At 39.7% G+C, this 15677-nt stretch overlaps 1 protein-coding gene across 10 annotated transcripts in view; it reads right to left on the bottom strand.

Moving 5' to 3' along the window:
- erc1b (ELKS/RAB6-interacting/CAST family member 1b) overlaps positions 1-15677 on the bottom strand; it is a 225045-nt gene that overhangs the window by 86563 nt on the left and 122805 nt on the right. For all 10 annotated transcript variants that reach the window (XM_067428496.1, XM_067428498.1, XM_067428488.1 and 7 more), the window contains one exon: positions 14254-14414. In XM_067428496.1, the coding sequence (XP_067284597.1) occupies positions 14254-14414 (161 nt within the window). The remainder of the gene's footprint in view (positions 1-14253; positions 14415-15677) is intronic.

Genomic DNA, 15677 nt, shown 5'->3' with positions numbered 1-15677 from the left:
GCACAGTTAAGAAACCCGAGGAGCCCGGCCCAACACGAGAGAGGATTAATTCATTTTCCATTTTGATACATTACCCTCTCGATTAGGACTATGAGTCCCAGATCGAGATGGAGATTCATTCGCCGCTGCACTTCGATTAATATGAGGTCACGGCGGGCTCCCAGTTTTCCATCAAAAACAGCCTAATATTGACGCTGCTGCGGAGGGAAAATGATCCTCGGGTTGAACATCGGAGGAAACCTATAAAAGCCACCACCAGAGTCTGTTAACATTAGCTTGCTGAGAGATTTATTTAGCTGTATTCAGATCAAGCACAATAATCGTAAACGAAGGACAGAATAACACGCACATCAGCCGTGCCGCGGACAATGAACCCGTTGCTAACCAAGCGAAATGGAAACAGAGAGGGAGAAAAAGGGAGGGAAGAGGAAAACCACTCGCTCATTTGTAAAATCAATTTTCCCTTTCGTAAATCAGACATTTCAGAGAAATCCAGAGGGCTCTTGTCTCTCTCTTCACATGATAAAATGGGTGATACGTATTCCATTCTCTTTCCTGTGCACGGCTTAAGGCGAGCACAGGGGACCGGGGAGGGCTGCAGATTCAGCTCGGTTTAAAACTCCAGCGTGATTTCAAGCCGCGTGTCAAAGCGCGTCTCAATTCACAGGCCTGTCGATCTGCAGAAGCGCACGTATGATGGCTCGGCTTGAGAACAGCCCTGGGTCCTTTTACATGCTGTTTCTCAGCTGTATGCGTGGCAACAAAGACCTAAAGGCCTTTAAAGAGAAAACGGAGCCTGTTAGGCAGTGCTTAACTCTATGTATTAAATTCTGGATAATAACTCCCCCAGCACTGTTTGCACAATAAACACAAATAATACCCCAAATTGTGCAGCTAGTTGCATTTTAGTTTAACATACTATTTATGATTTTTATTAAAACTGCCACCTTTTAAACTTAAAGGAGGGACTCAATACATATCTTAAGAATAGAATATGATAGAGGCTTGTGAATGGACTCTTTTGAATTGGTTATGCAAGCAACCACTTAGAAACACCCTAGAAACCACCCAAACCCCCTAGAAATGCATGGCATCCCCTTAGTAAACACCAAACCCCCCTGGTGGTGAGCGGTACGTGAATCACTTTCGCTAAAAGAGTAACCCTTGACCCTTGAACCCTTGACACCAGGGCCGTAGCCACCTTAGACATTGAGGGGGACAAGTCCCCCCCATTAATTAGAAATGGCCAAATTGAACTTCAACACGGTTAGAAAAATTCTAACCCCAGAGCACTAAGGAATTCAAATGTCAATAGCAGATTTATGTATTTATTCACTAACAGGAAGAACCTCGAGACTAACAATATATTTGGCGCAAATCAATGCAAATATTATTTCCAAATAGTCCCAAAATGATTATTTACCCAATATAATTAGACCTATAAATTCAATCATTGTTCTGTTTCTTTATGCTTTGTAAAAAAAAAAAAGAAAATTGGTCCCCCCCAATATTAGTGTCAGTCGACTCACGTACCGCTGACCGCCAGAACAGGTATTTAAGTCTATAAACTCGAGAGTGTGTAAATTGTGGGCTAATTTCAATTTTTGGGTGAACTAACCCTTTAAAGTTCTATAAACATCAACAATATGATTTTCTGTGAGTCTGCTTCGAAACATTGCGTATTGTGAAAAGCCCTATACAAATAAAATGGACTTGTAACACCCTGGAAACCACCAAAAGCCACCAGCAACCAACACCTTAGTAATAACCAGCCTAATCTCCTAGCAAACATATAGCAACATCATTGCAACAACCTAGCATAAAAATAAAAATAAATTTCCCAAGCCACTGCTTACTAACACCCTAGCAACCACCCAAAATACCTTAGCATTTTTATACAGATAAACACCACTCACATTTCCTTCAGAAAATGTACAAACCAATTTTGGAAATTCTTCAAAATACAGTACTGTATATAATACAGGAGTTTCACCAAAATGATTCAGTCAGTGAGTCAAAGAGTTTTAAGCGTTTGATCTGTTAAAGCAGTTACAGTATGGTGATTTGAACTCAAGTGGGTTCATGGAGGGGAAAAAAGAAACAGGTTGACTGGGAATGTTGAATGTCCTCGGCTGTTCCATCCACGATTCTTATCCAATATATACAGTGAAAGAAAGACACAGAGAACCTATAATGTATGAACTTGGGTGCCAAACAACCACTCACTCCACAGTTCATTCATCTGCTGTAAGGCAGAATGACAGAATGTGTATAAAACTGTGGATAAAGCCATAGCCTCAACAGCTAATACATTAATGCAAAGAAACGGCTCTGACCACAGACCCGAATGAAAATGAGCATTACTAAGATAGCAAATGTGTGAGAGAAACGTGTGGTTCAGGCATAAATTCACAGGGTGTGCACGGAGGTACTTTGGCCACCGTCCACTCCTCTGTGTTGTGTTTGGCCTGAGGTGGCAGCGTTCACTCAGTTTCCCTCTCTGCCCAGAAGTTGGCTGCTCTCCTCAGTTTCATCCCTCTTTCATCTTATCAAGCACCTGCCTTCAACACGAGGCCGCATTGCTCCATAACACCCCTCCCTTCATTCCCTCGCTCTTTTTGGCGTCCCTTCGCTCCTGTTTCCGACTGCTTAATTATGCTGTCCCAACCTGTCACCTTGAGCAACATCCCCCCCTGGGCAGCAGCCTGCAGACCACCGTGCCAAAGCAAACCGCCTCAGGAGCAGGTGTGTGTGGACAGGAGACGGAAGCCAGAAAAACAGAGCCCACAGTATGTATGGTGTATGTGTATATCAGTGGTTGAGCATTTTTCATCTGTAAATAAAGAGAGTAAATTAGTTTTTGGACATCAACATAGCTTGCCTTGATAACATGCCACCTATAACAAGGTTGACTATCCACTAACAACACATTTGGAAAAAAACAAAACTCTGTCAGGTGCTGGAGCAGCAAAACTCATGTCTAAGCGGCCGTTTTCCTAACGAACAGCAGGGGAAGCTCAGCACATGCCCAAAATTATAACAGAGCACGCTCCGGGTTAAAAATAGATTTGACTCATCACTTCAGGCTGCTATGATGTATTCTGCCACAGAAAAAAAGGGATGAAAGCTTTTAAAAAATCTGGACGTGGCGAATTTCACTTTCTGAAGAAAAAAAAAATGATATAAAAGACAAAAAACGTTCAATGGCTCAAATTTTCATTAGTACATACTACAGTTATGACATTTTTAAATATAGTTAAATAGAATGAGTGGATGTCAGACCGATTGATTAACAAACAGACAGAAAGAATGGCAGACAGACAGAGAGACAGAACGACAGATAGAATGACAGAACAACAGTCAGACAGACAGTATGGGGCAGACTGATATACAAATAGATAGATAGATGGATGGATGGATGTTAAGTGTGGCTTAAATGTCTATAGGTTTGTAGAATAATGTACGTGAAAAACAGGATTCCATAAATAAGGTCATAGTATATAGCAGGCAGATAGTATCTGTGGGAGGAGCACTTACAGTATTTGCATTTAGCGATGGAGGTGATTTGGATGACAGTGATCTAGGACAGGATAACTGCAGATGGGTTCAGCCGGTGCCCATTCTGAGAGTACGGCTGAGCTGGTCAATATGATTTATTTGCAGACAGGAGCTGCCAGCACAAGTTCCTCGCATCACCTCAGCACTGATAAGACTTATGGATATGCATCCCTGAGTCCCGACCTTGAGCATTCCCAAGCCGCCCGAGAGGAGCAGAAGCGGAGGAGTATTCGAACGTTTGCATTTGAGAAATACATTTATCACCCCGCCCTTTTGGTGATAGCAGAGGCTATGCTGTAGCGTCACTTTCTCCATTTAACCTCAGTTTTTTCCTTCAAAGTTGTCGTTGTGAGTTTTCCAGTTCACCCTTTCAATTTAGGAGCATGATTTATGGGGCAGTGCTAGAATCTCGACAGGGTTAGAGCGGAAAAGCCAAACACTTAGATGAGTTAAAGTCCTTGAACGCTCTGACGCACAAGTTCACATAAACCATAGCTAATCCATTACAGATTATCCTCTGAGAATATGTACTGCATATGTCTGCATGTTGCTCTGAAAAACTGGAATAAATAAACACAATTTGTAAACAGAGGTGTAAATTCACACCTCCAAAACGGTCCTAAGGTGTGGTGCTGAGATCATCTTAGGAATCCCTACGGTGGTGGAGAATCAGTGATGGCTGTTAGCGCGAGGATGTTGGTGATTTAAGTGCAGCCTTGGTTCCCAGTCAGACAGCAGGAGTTCCCTGTAGAGAACAACTTGATTTATTCCTGCCAAACCAAATGCTGACTTAAGGCACAAGAGCCTCCTGAGCAGCCGTCTACAACACTGTTGAGTACACATGCAGTGTATCTACTGTATGAATCGACCTCAAACTTACCCTGCATCTTACTTGGAGCAAACCCTAATTTTATGTTTGCATGGATTACGAAAAATGAATTCTGTCATTGTTTAAACATCCGCATGTCGTTCCAAACCCACTTGGCCTATTTTTTTCTGCTGAAGACGAAAGGAAAAGGTTAGCAGGATGTACTAGATGCTCTTTTCAATAGTACTGAAATGAATGGGGCCTTTGACAAGCTCCAAAAAGCACAAGTACAACTTATACATATTCCAAGAATAAATAGCTTTGCATAAAGATTACACAGAATTTTAAAGGCGATTCACTGAAAATTGTCAATATTCCCTCAAATCTGATTTGCAGTTTGAAAATAAAGCTGGTGCATCGCAACTAATTTAAACTGATTATGAGAAGCGACAAATGGTTTCATAAAACGAAAGTTCAGAAACGAAATTGCAACAAAATGTTACATTTAGGGGTACAACAGCTTGTGAAAGGGGCATATTTGTACCTTACTTACCCCTAAAATGTTCATAGTAGTACCATAATGGTACAAAGTACTCTAAGGCCTTGTCCACGCTACATTTTTGTTCTTTTTCTCTAAGTTTTGGACTTTGCGTTCTTGTCCTATTCATATCGCAGACCAGCAAAGTCTGGATTTGCTGCAATTGCTGTCCTGTGGCAAAAACATGAGAGAATTTGCATTTTAGAAAAAACATATAATGGCGACTGAGAGCAACCGAGACGCATGAGTGAATGTTGAGATATTTTGCTAAATAAAATGATCCTGCCAGAAGAATAGCGTTTTTATCTGGCAGTGATAGCATGACGCAAATTTGTATAAATGCTGATACAATGCTGTTAGAGAACTGCAGCAGAAATGTTTTTCAGCAAATAACTTCTGTTCCTCAAATCTACTGTATGACTTCAGAAGATTTGGAATGCAGAGCACAAATCATATGGACCATGTTTATGGAGCTTTTGGGCTTTTTTTGAAACTTCCCTAAGTCCCTATTTATTGTAACTACAAGGAGAACAGGTTTAAAATGACACCAGAGTGATATAACATGACGAAATTCAAATCTTTTGGGTCATCTAAGTGTTATGTGCTTTCTACTGAGGCAAGCATAGAAAATGAAGTCTGCAGTGGTGATGAGGTTGCGATTTTAATTATTGCAGGACAAGAGAACAGTCCTATCACTATTGGTTTAACAACAAAAGATTAAGCCACTTTTTATGTGATTTAATGATTATGGATCCAGCAGAAGACCCCCGAGCGCCGAGCAACGTCGGATGCGATCTGTCTCAAGGTACAGCGGCACTGCCTGTTATCTTTAAGCACCCTTGACATTTACAGAGACGTTACGTGCGTCTTTGCGCTTTAACCGACATTTCGATGGATTATGGCTCTCGGGTACATGAGCGACGGGGTCGAGACGGGAAGGGCAGAGGCCATTATACGCTGTTTAAAGTCTAATCGCTGCAGGGCCCGCTTGGCCTCTCACACACGTCCAGCCTCATTGGCTCCATGCTGTAATAATCCGTATTCACATGCTCGCTAAGATCTCCAGGCCAGGGCTTCATGGCCCCTGACTGCTCTAGCCTTCTTAGAAGAGATCATGTCAGATTCTCTCTCTCTCTTACCTCCCAGATACCACAGACAAATCCGCCCAGCACCCCTAAGAACGTTACATCAAGGCTGCCAAGATCGGCTTGCCTGGGAGAGTTAAGTCCGCTGTGTTATTACACCCATTATGGCCACTAAATCATACCACCCACTGAACTTGGCATTTTTTGTTTTAACAAAAGCATCGTTCACTGCAAGATGGTAGCATTCACAGATTACAGATCTACAAAGGAAAAGAACATTTGGACTTGGCGATTGACATCTTAAAACAATAAAAACAGGGAAAAATTAAATCTTTCGAACTTCCTTGAAATCCTCTTTTGATGATGCTAATCGCTGTTTTACTGCATACCAGTCAAGCTCTAGAAGGTGCCAATGTTTTTTTCCCATCTATCAATTTTGCTTTGTTCCGTCTAACTGAACCAAACAACAATCCCCTTAAGCCACACAACAAGCTGTGAATCACTTGAGTGAAGATGATAAAGCATTTTTGGGCCGAATTGTGGTTGGGTTTCATGGTGAACCTACACAGGTTTGTTTTCTAAAGCATTCGCCCCTGTAATGAGCCGGCCCGTCCGCTCCGCTCCAAGAAACCAGAGTGCTAACAGGGGCAATTAGAAGCTTCACCCACCCTTCAAATAGAGACTACGTGGGCAGCTGATGCATTCACCCTGTGTCAATTTAAACACCTTCGAACACACACGCCTCACATACCTGTGCTTACGCTCGAACCATATAATTGGACTCCCACCGGAGATCCAGCTCCAGCCGTGACATGAGTGGGGAGCTGCTGGAATTTTTTTTAAAGTGATATTGATCTACTACGCAAGGGCAAGCGGCAAACCATTGCAGGTTTTGCAAAATACCGCGCACAAAAGAAAAAGTGTTCTAGGCTAGGAGCAGGAAGTTCAAAATATATTTAGGACTGGTTTCACAGACAGGACTTAGATTAAGCCTGGATTAGGCCTTAGTTCAATAAGGGCATTTTAGTAGCTTTTATTAATGTGCCTTAGAAAAAAAAATGACAGGTGTAAATCTCAAGACAAAATGTTTTTTTTTGTTTTGTTGTTGTTGTTGTTGTTTTAAAGATATGTCAGTGCAAGTTGCTTTCAGTTAAAAGACACTTAAGACACATTTCAACCGCAGGAACTTTCCCCTAATACTATAGGGACTTTGGGGTGGTACTCTATATGCTTCGACCACAGGGACCAGGGTCTACATGAAGTTCTGTGTAAAAAAATTCCCCGTCAAAAAGTACTACTTCCCCTACTCACGAGTTAGAACTTTTTCAAAGTTCAGGAACTTTTAGGGGTGGGTCCTGGGTGATGAAGATACTGATTGGTTGACTTCAAGCAACATTTTATTTTATTTTTAAAAAAAATGAGATGGACCAACAACGAAGTTCAGGCTTTGTTAAGCTTATATGCGGAGGATGAAATCCAGAGGGAACTTCTGGAGGAAAGTCCTATGTCAGTGGACTAATTGTCCTAATCTTCACTGTAGTTTAGACCTTGATGAAAACACAGACAGGTCTGGGGGAAAAGAGTTCCTAGGAAAAACTGTTCCAGGTAATTTTGATGGAAACGTGGCTTTGATTACCACACTGAAACAGTTAATAAATATTTTTGAATTTAAAGTTGCCGTAGAATGAAATCTTGAATTAACCTTGCCATAGTGAAATAATAAGAGTTCAGTCCATGGACATCACATACTGTGAGTCTCAAACACCATTGCCTCCTCCTTCATAAATCTTGTGAATGAAAAACACCACAGAAAATTAAGTGATTCTCAACATAAGGCCACCAGTGACGCAACCGCTGGGAATCATTTATATGTACGTTTTATCCACTTATTGACTGTTTAAACAGTATGATTAAATTGAAAGTTTCTTAGAGAAACAAAATTGTCTAGATAACGCAAGATGCTAGTACAGTAACAACAGGAAACACCAAGTACCATACAAAACTAAATAGTGTGTCTAATGACAAAGGTTAATATTATTTTACAAAATGCAACCGTAGATACGTTGCTTACAGATCGTTTACTCGATCCTTCTAGTAAACGCCACCTTTTCCATCATATAAGTTAAAACGGTAGTCATTTGACAAGTTTATTCATTTTGTACAAATATATATATTTATATTTCTTATAACTTAAGTATTGTTTTTGCATGCTTGTATTTCAGAGTAAGTCACAGTCACTGCGTAGCCTAAATTGTGACTAACGTTATATAAACATGCAATTTCGTTGACGAAAAAAGACGAGTCTAAAATCACTGGTTTTGGTTTTGTCTGAGAAAATGAAGAGTTTGTGCGGTTGCCAGATTTCAGTCATTTAAAATCCCCAAACCGAGCTTTTCTGTGAAAAGAACATATATATACTATCCATTGTTTTACCTAAACATGTACAATCTGGCAACCATATGCACACGAGCTCTCTCTCTCGCGCACGGGTGATCTGAAAACACCAATAAATAAGTAAGATGCATTTTATCAATCTCCATTTGAGATGTTCTGCTTAAAGTGTCATTCAGTCGGTCTGTGTTCTGTCAGGACTCACGAGCCGCTTTGCTGAACAACTGAACTGCTGTGAGTTGTGAGTTGCTGAAATAAGCCAATCAGAGCAGAGCTCTAATTTTAATATTAATGACTCTTCCAAATAAGGCAAAAACAGAGCATTACATCCTAGGCACAATTTCTAGGGTTGTAAATAGACCTGTAAAACTGTATCTGGACAATTTTTACCCTTAAAAAGCCACATACCCTCTATGTAGATATCAGAGAACAATTTAACATATTGTTTCAACTCATTCTAGGGCACCTTTAATACTCTGCCTTGTTTTACTTGTGTTATATCTGTGCAAAAATAACACATACTACATTGTTATTTAAGTTGAAACCACTTTTCTGCACAGTCTATTATTGTAGTATAATATATTTCAGATAAAACCACTCTAAAAAGGCAGTGCTGTTCACAATTCTGATTGAAAGTTCACCTTTTAAATTCCTGTTAAATTCCTAAATTTGAATTAAGCAATCAACCAACTTGAATTCAGTTATAAGGAAGTAAAATGATAATACATTGAATTTTAAAGAAATGTAATTGCATTTTTTAACTAGAATGGTGGCTTTAAAAGAAAAAAGAAAGACAATTTTGAGGAATGACAAATAGACTGATAGATAAGATGATAGAATGATAGACAGAATGATAGATAGACAGAACGATAGATGGGTTCTTCCTGTCTAAGTGAACGGATCTAATTGTGTGGACCAGAACTTTGCAAAACTAAGCAAGAGCTTGTGTTTCATAGCAAGATGCAAGCTAAGAGCCATAAAGGTGGTGACAGCTCTTTTCAAGTCATAAAATACGGACAAGTGGCTTAATGCCTTAGAGCGAACATCTGAGGAGGGCCTCTTGATCAAGATCAACCTCTCCATCATCATCCACCTCTCAAGCGGGCGCTCCAAAATGTCCAGCACTCCCAAACAACTGCAGAAAGAAAGTTAAACATTTGCTTAAAGGGAGACGACTGATGTCTGCTTTGCGGTCGCACTTTACCGAGCTGAGAACGTGAGCTGGTGGAAGTAAGAGTGAATGAGAGAAGGAAACCACATCAAATGGAAGATCACTGGGGTATCACCACATCTCATATCCAGCGGTACGGGGGCATTTAAACTGTGCTAAATGGAGAGGAAACGTAAGGATGGGGTGGTTTGCTGGAGATCTCATTACCGCCTCAACCCATCGCTCTAAATCCTCAGCTCATTCCAAAAAACAAGCCTGAATGTAAGTACCACACTGCGTACATCACAGTTACATTCATAAACCTTGGCGCCAACACAGCTTGAATCCACCTTTATGCATTATCAAAGAACCCTATTGACAGTCCATTTGGATTTTAATTGAGCGATGACCTCATAATGGTCTTTTCTCACTGCTGGTTACATTCAGTGAGTTTAATCTGAATAATGACCTCACTGTGGTCTTCAGTTGCCTCGGTGGTTCACGATAGCTTTAACGTCTTGATTAGCGAGCTAAAAGTTGAGCAAGCTGTACATTTTATAGTTGATATAAATCTCTAATTTGCACTTACATATATTTAAATTAGGGCCGGGACTCGATAAAAAAAAAAAAATCTAATTAATTAGAGGCTTTGTAATTAATTAATCGAAAATAATGGCATTTTAATTGCATATAAATATTTGACCTGAGAACAGTGAGAAGTAATTTTTCACATGGATTTTTAGTATACCATTGAATAATGACTGAATACATAAGCTTAATCAACAAAATATTGTTTATTTATTTCAGTCCAGCAGACCAGTGTAATGTTTGCCATTAAGTGTAGCAAAAGCATATTTGTGATATTTGAGGCTCGATGTGCTGCGGTGATACGCAAATTCCTGGTTGTATAGTTATCACACAACCATGCACCATGCTATTGTCGACGCTTCCATCTTTTCATTTTTTTAAAACAAAATTTCCCATCCACGGGGCAAGAAAAGCGGTCTCATCAGCTTCTTCGTTCATGTTCACTATGGTTTGTTGTTGTCGTTGACTCGTGAACGCTAGTTGGTGTTCCAGTTTAAAGCTACACTGTGTGATATTTTCCCCCATCTAGCGGTGTAAAGGTATATAACAATCCAGTGAATATTATTTTCTGTTCCTCTCAATTCCGATTTCATTTTAACTCTTACGGTGGCCGATTTAGTCCAAGATTAACATGGCTTCCAGTTCGACCTCGTCCATGACACTCATCAAGTGTTAAAACGCGAAAGGTGAAGCTTGAATTTACGGGTATGTCCCTCTTTGGCTACTGTACTTTCAAGCTGGAGGAGCAACATGGCGACCGGCATTCGAACCCCTCACCCGTATGTATTTTCAATGGTATATTATAAACTTACGAGAATACTTTATTACTTGAAAGAAGTAAATATACATTAATGAGCACATATATTTTTGAAAGAAATACGTTTTCTTAGCTAAGAATAAACTAAAAAAGTTACACAGTGTAGCTTTAATCAGTCCGTCGAAACTCATTCATTGAAAAACGTTCCGCGGTGCAAAAATAAGTGTGGTTAAAATTATGCTATTTATTTTTTGCGTAACTAATCTTAATTAACGTGTTAAAGTCCCGTAATTAATTAATCTTAATTAACGCGTTAAAGTCCCGGCCCTAATTTAAATATGGGGAGTGAAGATGCAACATTCCAGGTGTCAATACGCTCAGACACCATTGTTTGTGTATTTCGTATAACCAAACACAATGCGCCAATTAGTCCATGCGAAAGAGCAAATTTGTGATTAAACCGTTATTTAAATGACAATCTTACTCCACTGATACTGTTGAATCTTATTTGCACTTTTGTGTATGCAAATAGCCTCAATTTTAAGTCTAACATTTAACATTTTAAATAGTATTTTTGTGCATTTTCATAACAATAAACATCAAATTCGGTAACTTTTCTTAAATTCACTTTTTTCACGTTAGCAATAATCTGTCATGTGTCTGAAAAGAGAACAAACTTAAGTCTGTGCTCTAAAGCGTTCAAATTTTGCTCAAAAAGTGAATGAATCGATTATAATTACAGCATAAATATAATTTAGTGCCATAAAATCCCCAAAATGTTGAATGATATTCTCCATTTTTGGGATAACTATTTTCCAACTTTGGAAAAAAAGGCAGAAACACAACCCATACAAATACAACTGACAAAAAAGTAGAAAAAAAAAATGTCCTTTGCAAACTGTAGGGAAAAAACAGAGTTTAGAAAGAGTGGTAATTCTGCCTTTTTTTAGATGGCGTGGATGGAGAACCAGCCCAAAGGGTCGATGTCTCCACACTGCTGACTTTAAACTGTGCGGTCGGAAGTTCAGCCCGAGGAAATAAATAAATAAAAAGTCTGTGACCTCTGCGTCTGCTATTTTGTGCTTTTTCATTCGAAATTTTAATGAGTGGTCCAGTTGGTTGTCTGCTGCCAGCCGGCGGGGCCCCTTCAGCAGCACGAGTCAACTTTCTCCGGCCCCGACCGCATTCCGTTCATCGCCAAAACAGATCGAAGACCACCCCTCTCTCTCTCCTCAATCCCTATTAGAGCCTTATTTTCACTCAAACACAAGACTTTTTTTTGTTAATGTGTGGTTAGCGAGAGCCCGGTGGAGATACACAACGCTCTCTGTCTCAGTTCAGCTGACCTTCTGGTTTTAACAGCCAAATTTGGAAGCAATGGGGCCCTGCTCGCCTTCTCTTTCATATTACCGGGCAAAATAATCATTTTGGGAATCAGTACACAGCATTAATTTAAAGACATTAGACCTAGATACAGACTCCCAACATTTCTCAGTCTTTTCCTTATCTTATTTTACTGGCAGAAGCCATCGTTAGCATCAGTCAAGCACACACACACACATCCATGTCTTTGAGAATATGGCTGACAATCAAATCACCACGCCAATCTGGAAAGCACAGAGTCCTTGAAACTCCTATTCTGACTCATTTTTCCGCAACCACGATCATTATTCTGAACTCGCTTGATATTAAATCTAAAACAATAGCCCTGTGAGGTCAATATACAGTGGATAAAGTATAAAAGAGACAGACAAATAATGTCACAATGTTTCTCAACAAGTATGGACATATGCAATTCATGGCACGTCATGCTATTAATTAAAAATATTTTTGGTAACAATCAATATTCATTAAATATCATGAACTAACAAAGAAAAAATTATATGTATGTAAACACTTTTTATTTCTAAATAAAAATATTTCACTTTTTATGTTTTATTTTAAATTAACATTAATGTATAAATAAAGAACATTGAATTCAATGTTCAATGAATCTCAACTAAAAATGTGTTATCTATACAACATTCCTCTTAGAACCATGTCTATATCTCTTAAATGCACTGGGAACATCAAATTTAATGATGTATTCCTACTCTATAAGGCAGAAGTCAAGGTTTTATCTTTAGGGCCCAAACCCATCTGAGTGGAGCCACATCAATTAGAAAGTGAGAGGGCCTCTTTTCTGTAACTCCTCTAAGCTTAGACCTCTAGCAGGGATCCTTGAAGAACCACCTTCATTGAATCCTCATTCAGTTATGGTATGGAGACCTTCAACCTCTGTTATTCCTCTCTTATCCCCTATCTAGAGTCAAGAAGTGCTCAAAACACTCTAGCACCACAGGCACTGATAAGAAAATGAGCAGCAAAGAATCCTATAAGAGATAATGAGAAAAGACAAGAGAGAGTTGGGGTGAATGCTGTAGGTCGGAGAACAGAGGGAGAGTGAGGGGGGTCCTTGGATTCTCCTGAAGTGATCTGTTGGAACGATGAGTCTGTAGAAGCTCAGTGGATGATGGGGAACAGACTGAAATAAAGAAGCACTCAAAAAGCCATTCAGCCTCCCAAGAGCACACGGTCCCTCCAGGCCTTTGGCCGACCTAGTGGATTAGGAAAAAATCCTGCCTCAATACCTATACCTATATAACAAGGATTTTCAAACTGGGATCAGGGGATCAATAGGGGATCCAAGGAAATGTTAAGAGAAAAATGGCAAAAACAACCATAGGAAGGAAAAAAAAAGATGAAGAATGTTAACTGTGCATATTATGAAATTTCAAGTGTATGGAAAAATATATGCAATATACATTATTTCATTCTGAAAAAGATGACAGATAAAATAAGATATGACAAATGAGATATGATATATGACGATATATAAGAATGATGTATTATATGATATGGATATATATGGTATGAGATGCGATGATTTATGAGATATTATATATGATGTATGAGATATGATGTAAGAGATATGCTGTATGATGTATGAGATACATTCTTATATGATATAAATGAAACATATGATATATGAAATAACGCATTATATTTGGGGGTCCAGTTTGAAACACCCTGACCTCGATCACAAAAACCCTTCTAACAGTTATCGTGTTGAACTTAAATTATTTGATTTAAACAAGATACATGCTACTGTACTTTTTCGATTTCTATATGTAAATAGCTATTGTTATGTTAATGTCCACGGGAACATAGGGCGCAGTTGGTAATGACGGAATATATCTACATACACTTATCAAAAAATCGAAGCAAAAAATCTTGTTTATCATAATATATCCCTTTAAAGCAAGCAACAACGAGCCGTACAGCAACATATCGCTGCATCAGGCCATAAGGAGTGAAGGACAGGCGTAATGGTCTTACTTCATTTCCAGCACCTCCTCCAGGTGCTTTCTGCGCTCGGCCCTCAGCGTGGTCAGGTGGGCCTCCTTCTCCGCCAAGGACTGCTGGGTGGACGACAGCTTGGCCTTCATGGACTCCAACTCTTGCTTCACCTTTTCCATGGCAGCCAACAGCTCCGCCATCTGCCCGGGCAAACAAATAAACATGTTTGTGCTGATGAACAATAACACAACAACAGACAAACAGAAGGACTAAAACATAATCCCACAGAAACGTCAGATAAGACAGAACACAAACAAATATGTTGAGTGAACACACAGCAGGCCAAGAGCGAAGCGCATGGGGACACGAATGGATTTGTGAAACTGATGGACAAAATGAGCGTCCAAAAAGAGATTAAAACCATGGGGGAAAACAATGCAAAAAACAGTAAAGAGATTCATGTAATAGATTCAAGGAGAGCAGGTGAAATAAAATAAGAAAAAATGATTAACACAAGACTGGAATTCCAGTTTGAGAGTGTGTTACTCCAGATATATTAACTACATAACTTCATGATGAGGTTTGTCATACATCACATCCCTAGAATTATTTCACTCCGTTTTGTTTTTGAAAAGGTGGATGTTCTCCGTTTCTGACTGTGATTTTTCTTTCCTCCTCTCCCTCCGTTTCCACACAATGTTTATAACTCGGAGTAACAGGAGCGAGTGAATGAGGAGGATAAATCAAACGGTGTGGCAGGTTTATGTATTCCATGGAAGGCAAGGTTTAGCGACTTGGCTGAAAGTGGTTCTCACAGCCTCATCGACCGCTTGCGGTTCACCCCGGGACTCTCTGAAATCTCTGTTCTCGCAGGAAACTGCGTAGGCCTCGGGCGGCGATCTGTGCAGTCTCCATCGTCTGTTTATCCATCCTTCCCTGCTCTGTGTTTCATCAGCTTTTGTTCCATCCATACTACAGACACTTCTATGTGGAATCAAATCCAAAAATAGTTCACTAAAAATCCTTTTTAAGATTCACAAACAATCAAAATGCTGTAGTTGATATGACTCGTTCACTATAATGAGTGTCATTAAAAAAATAAGTCATTATTCACTGATAGTCTTTCCCTCCAGCGTATTGAGGCCAATACAGGGAAGGGAGCGAGAACCAGAACAGCCTGACTCATGAACGAATCAATTCTGTCACCAGGATTAACTAATTCACTGAAAAGATCTGACTCAATAGAGTGATTTATACACAAATTGGTATGAAGACAGTGAGGTCAGTGGCTGTGGCTGAAATCGCCCCCTATACCCTTAAACAGGGCACCGCCATTTGTAGTGGTGTCCGAAATCATGGCGGACGTTATCGAGTGCACTCGATCACTCCCACAATGCACTCCTGTATCTAACCGGAAGATTGCACCCACAGATGAATCATCTATCCATTTTCCAATCCGCTGC

The sequence above is a fragment of the Pseudorasbora parva genome, chromosome 20 (assembly GCF_024679245.1).
Source record: "Pseudorasbora parva isolate DD20220531a chromosome 20, ASM2467924v1, whole genome shotgun sequence".
NCBI classification, from domain to species: Eukaryota; Metazoa; Chordata; class Actinopteri; order Cypriniformes; family Gobionidae; genus Pseudorasbora; species Pseudorasbora parva.
The sequence above is the reverse complement of the archived record's forward strand: the minus strand, read 5'-3'. Positions and strand labels throughout refer to the sequence as shown.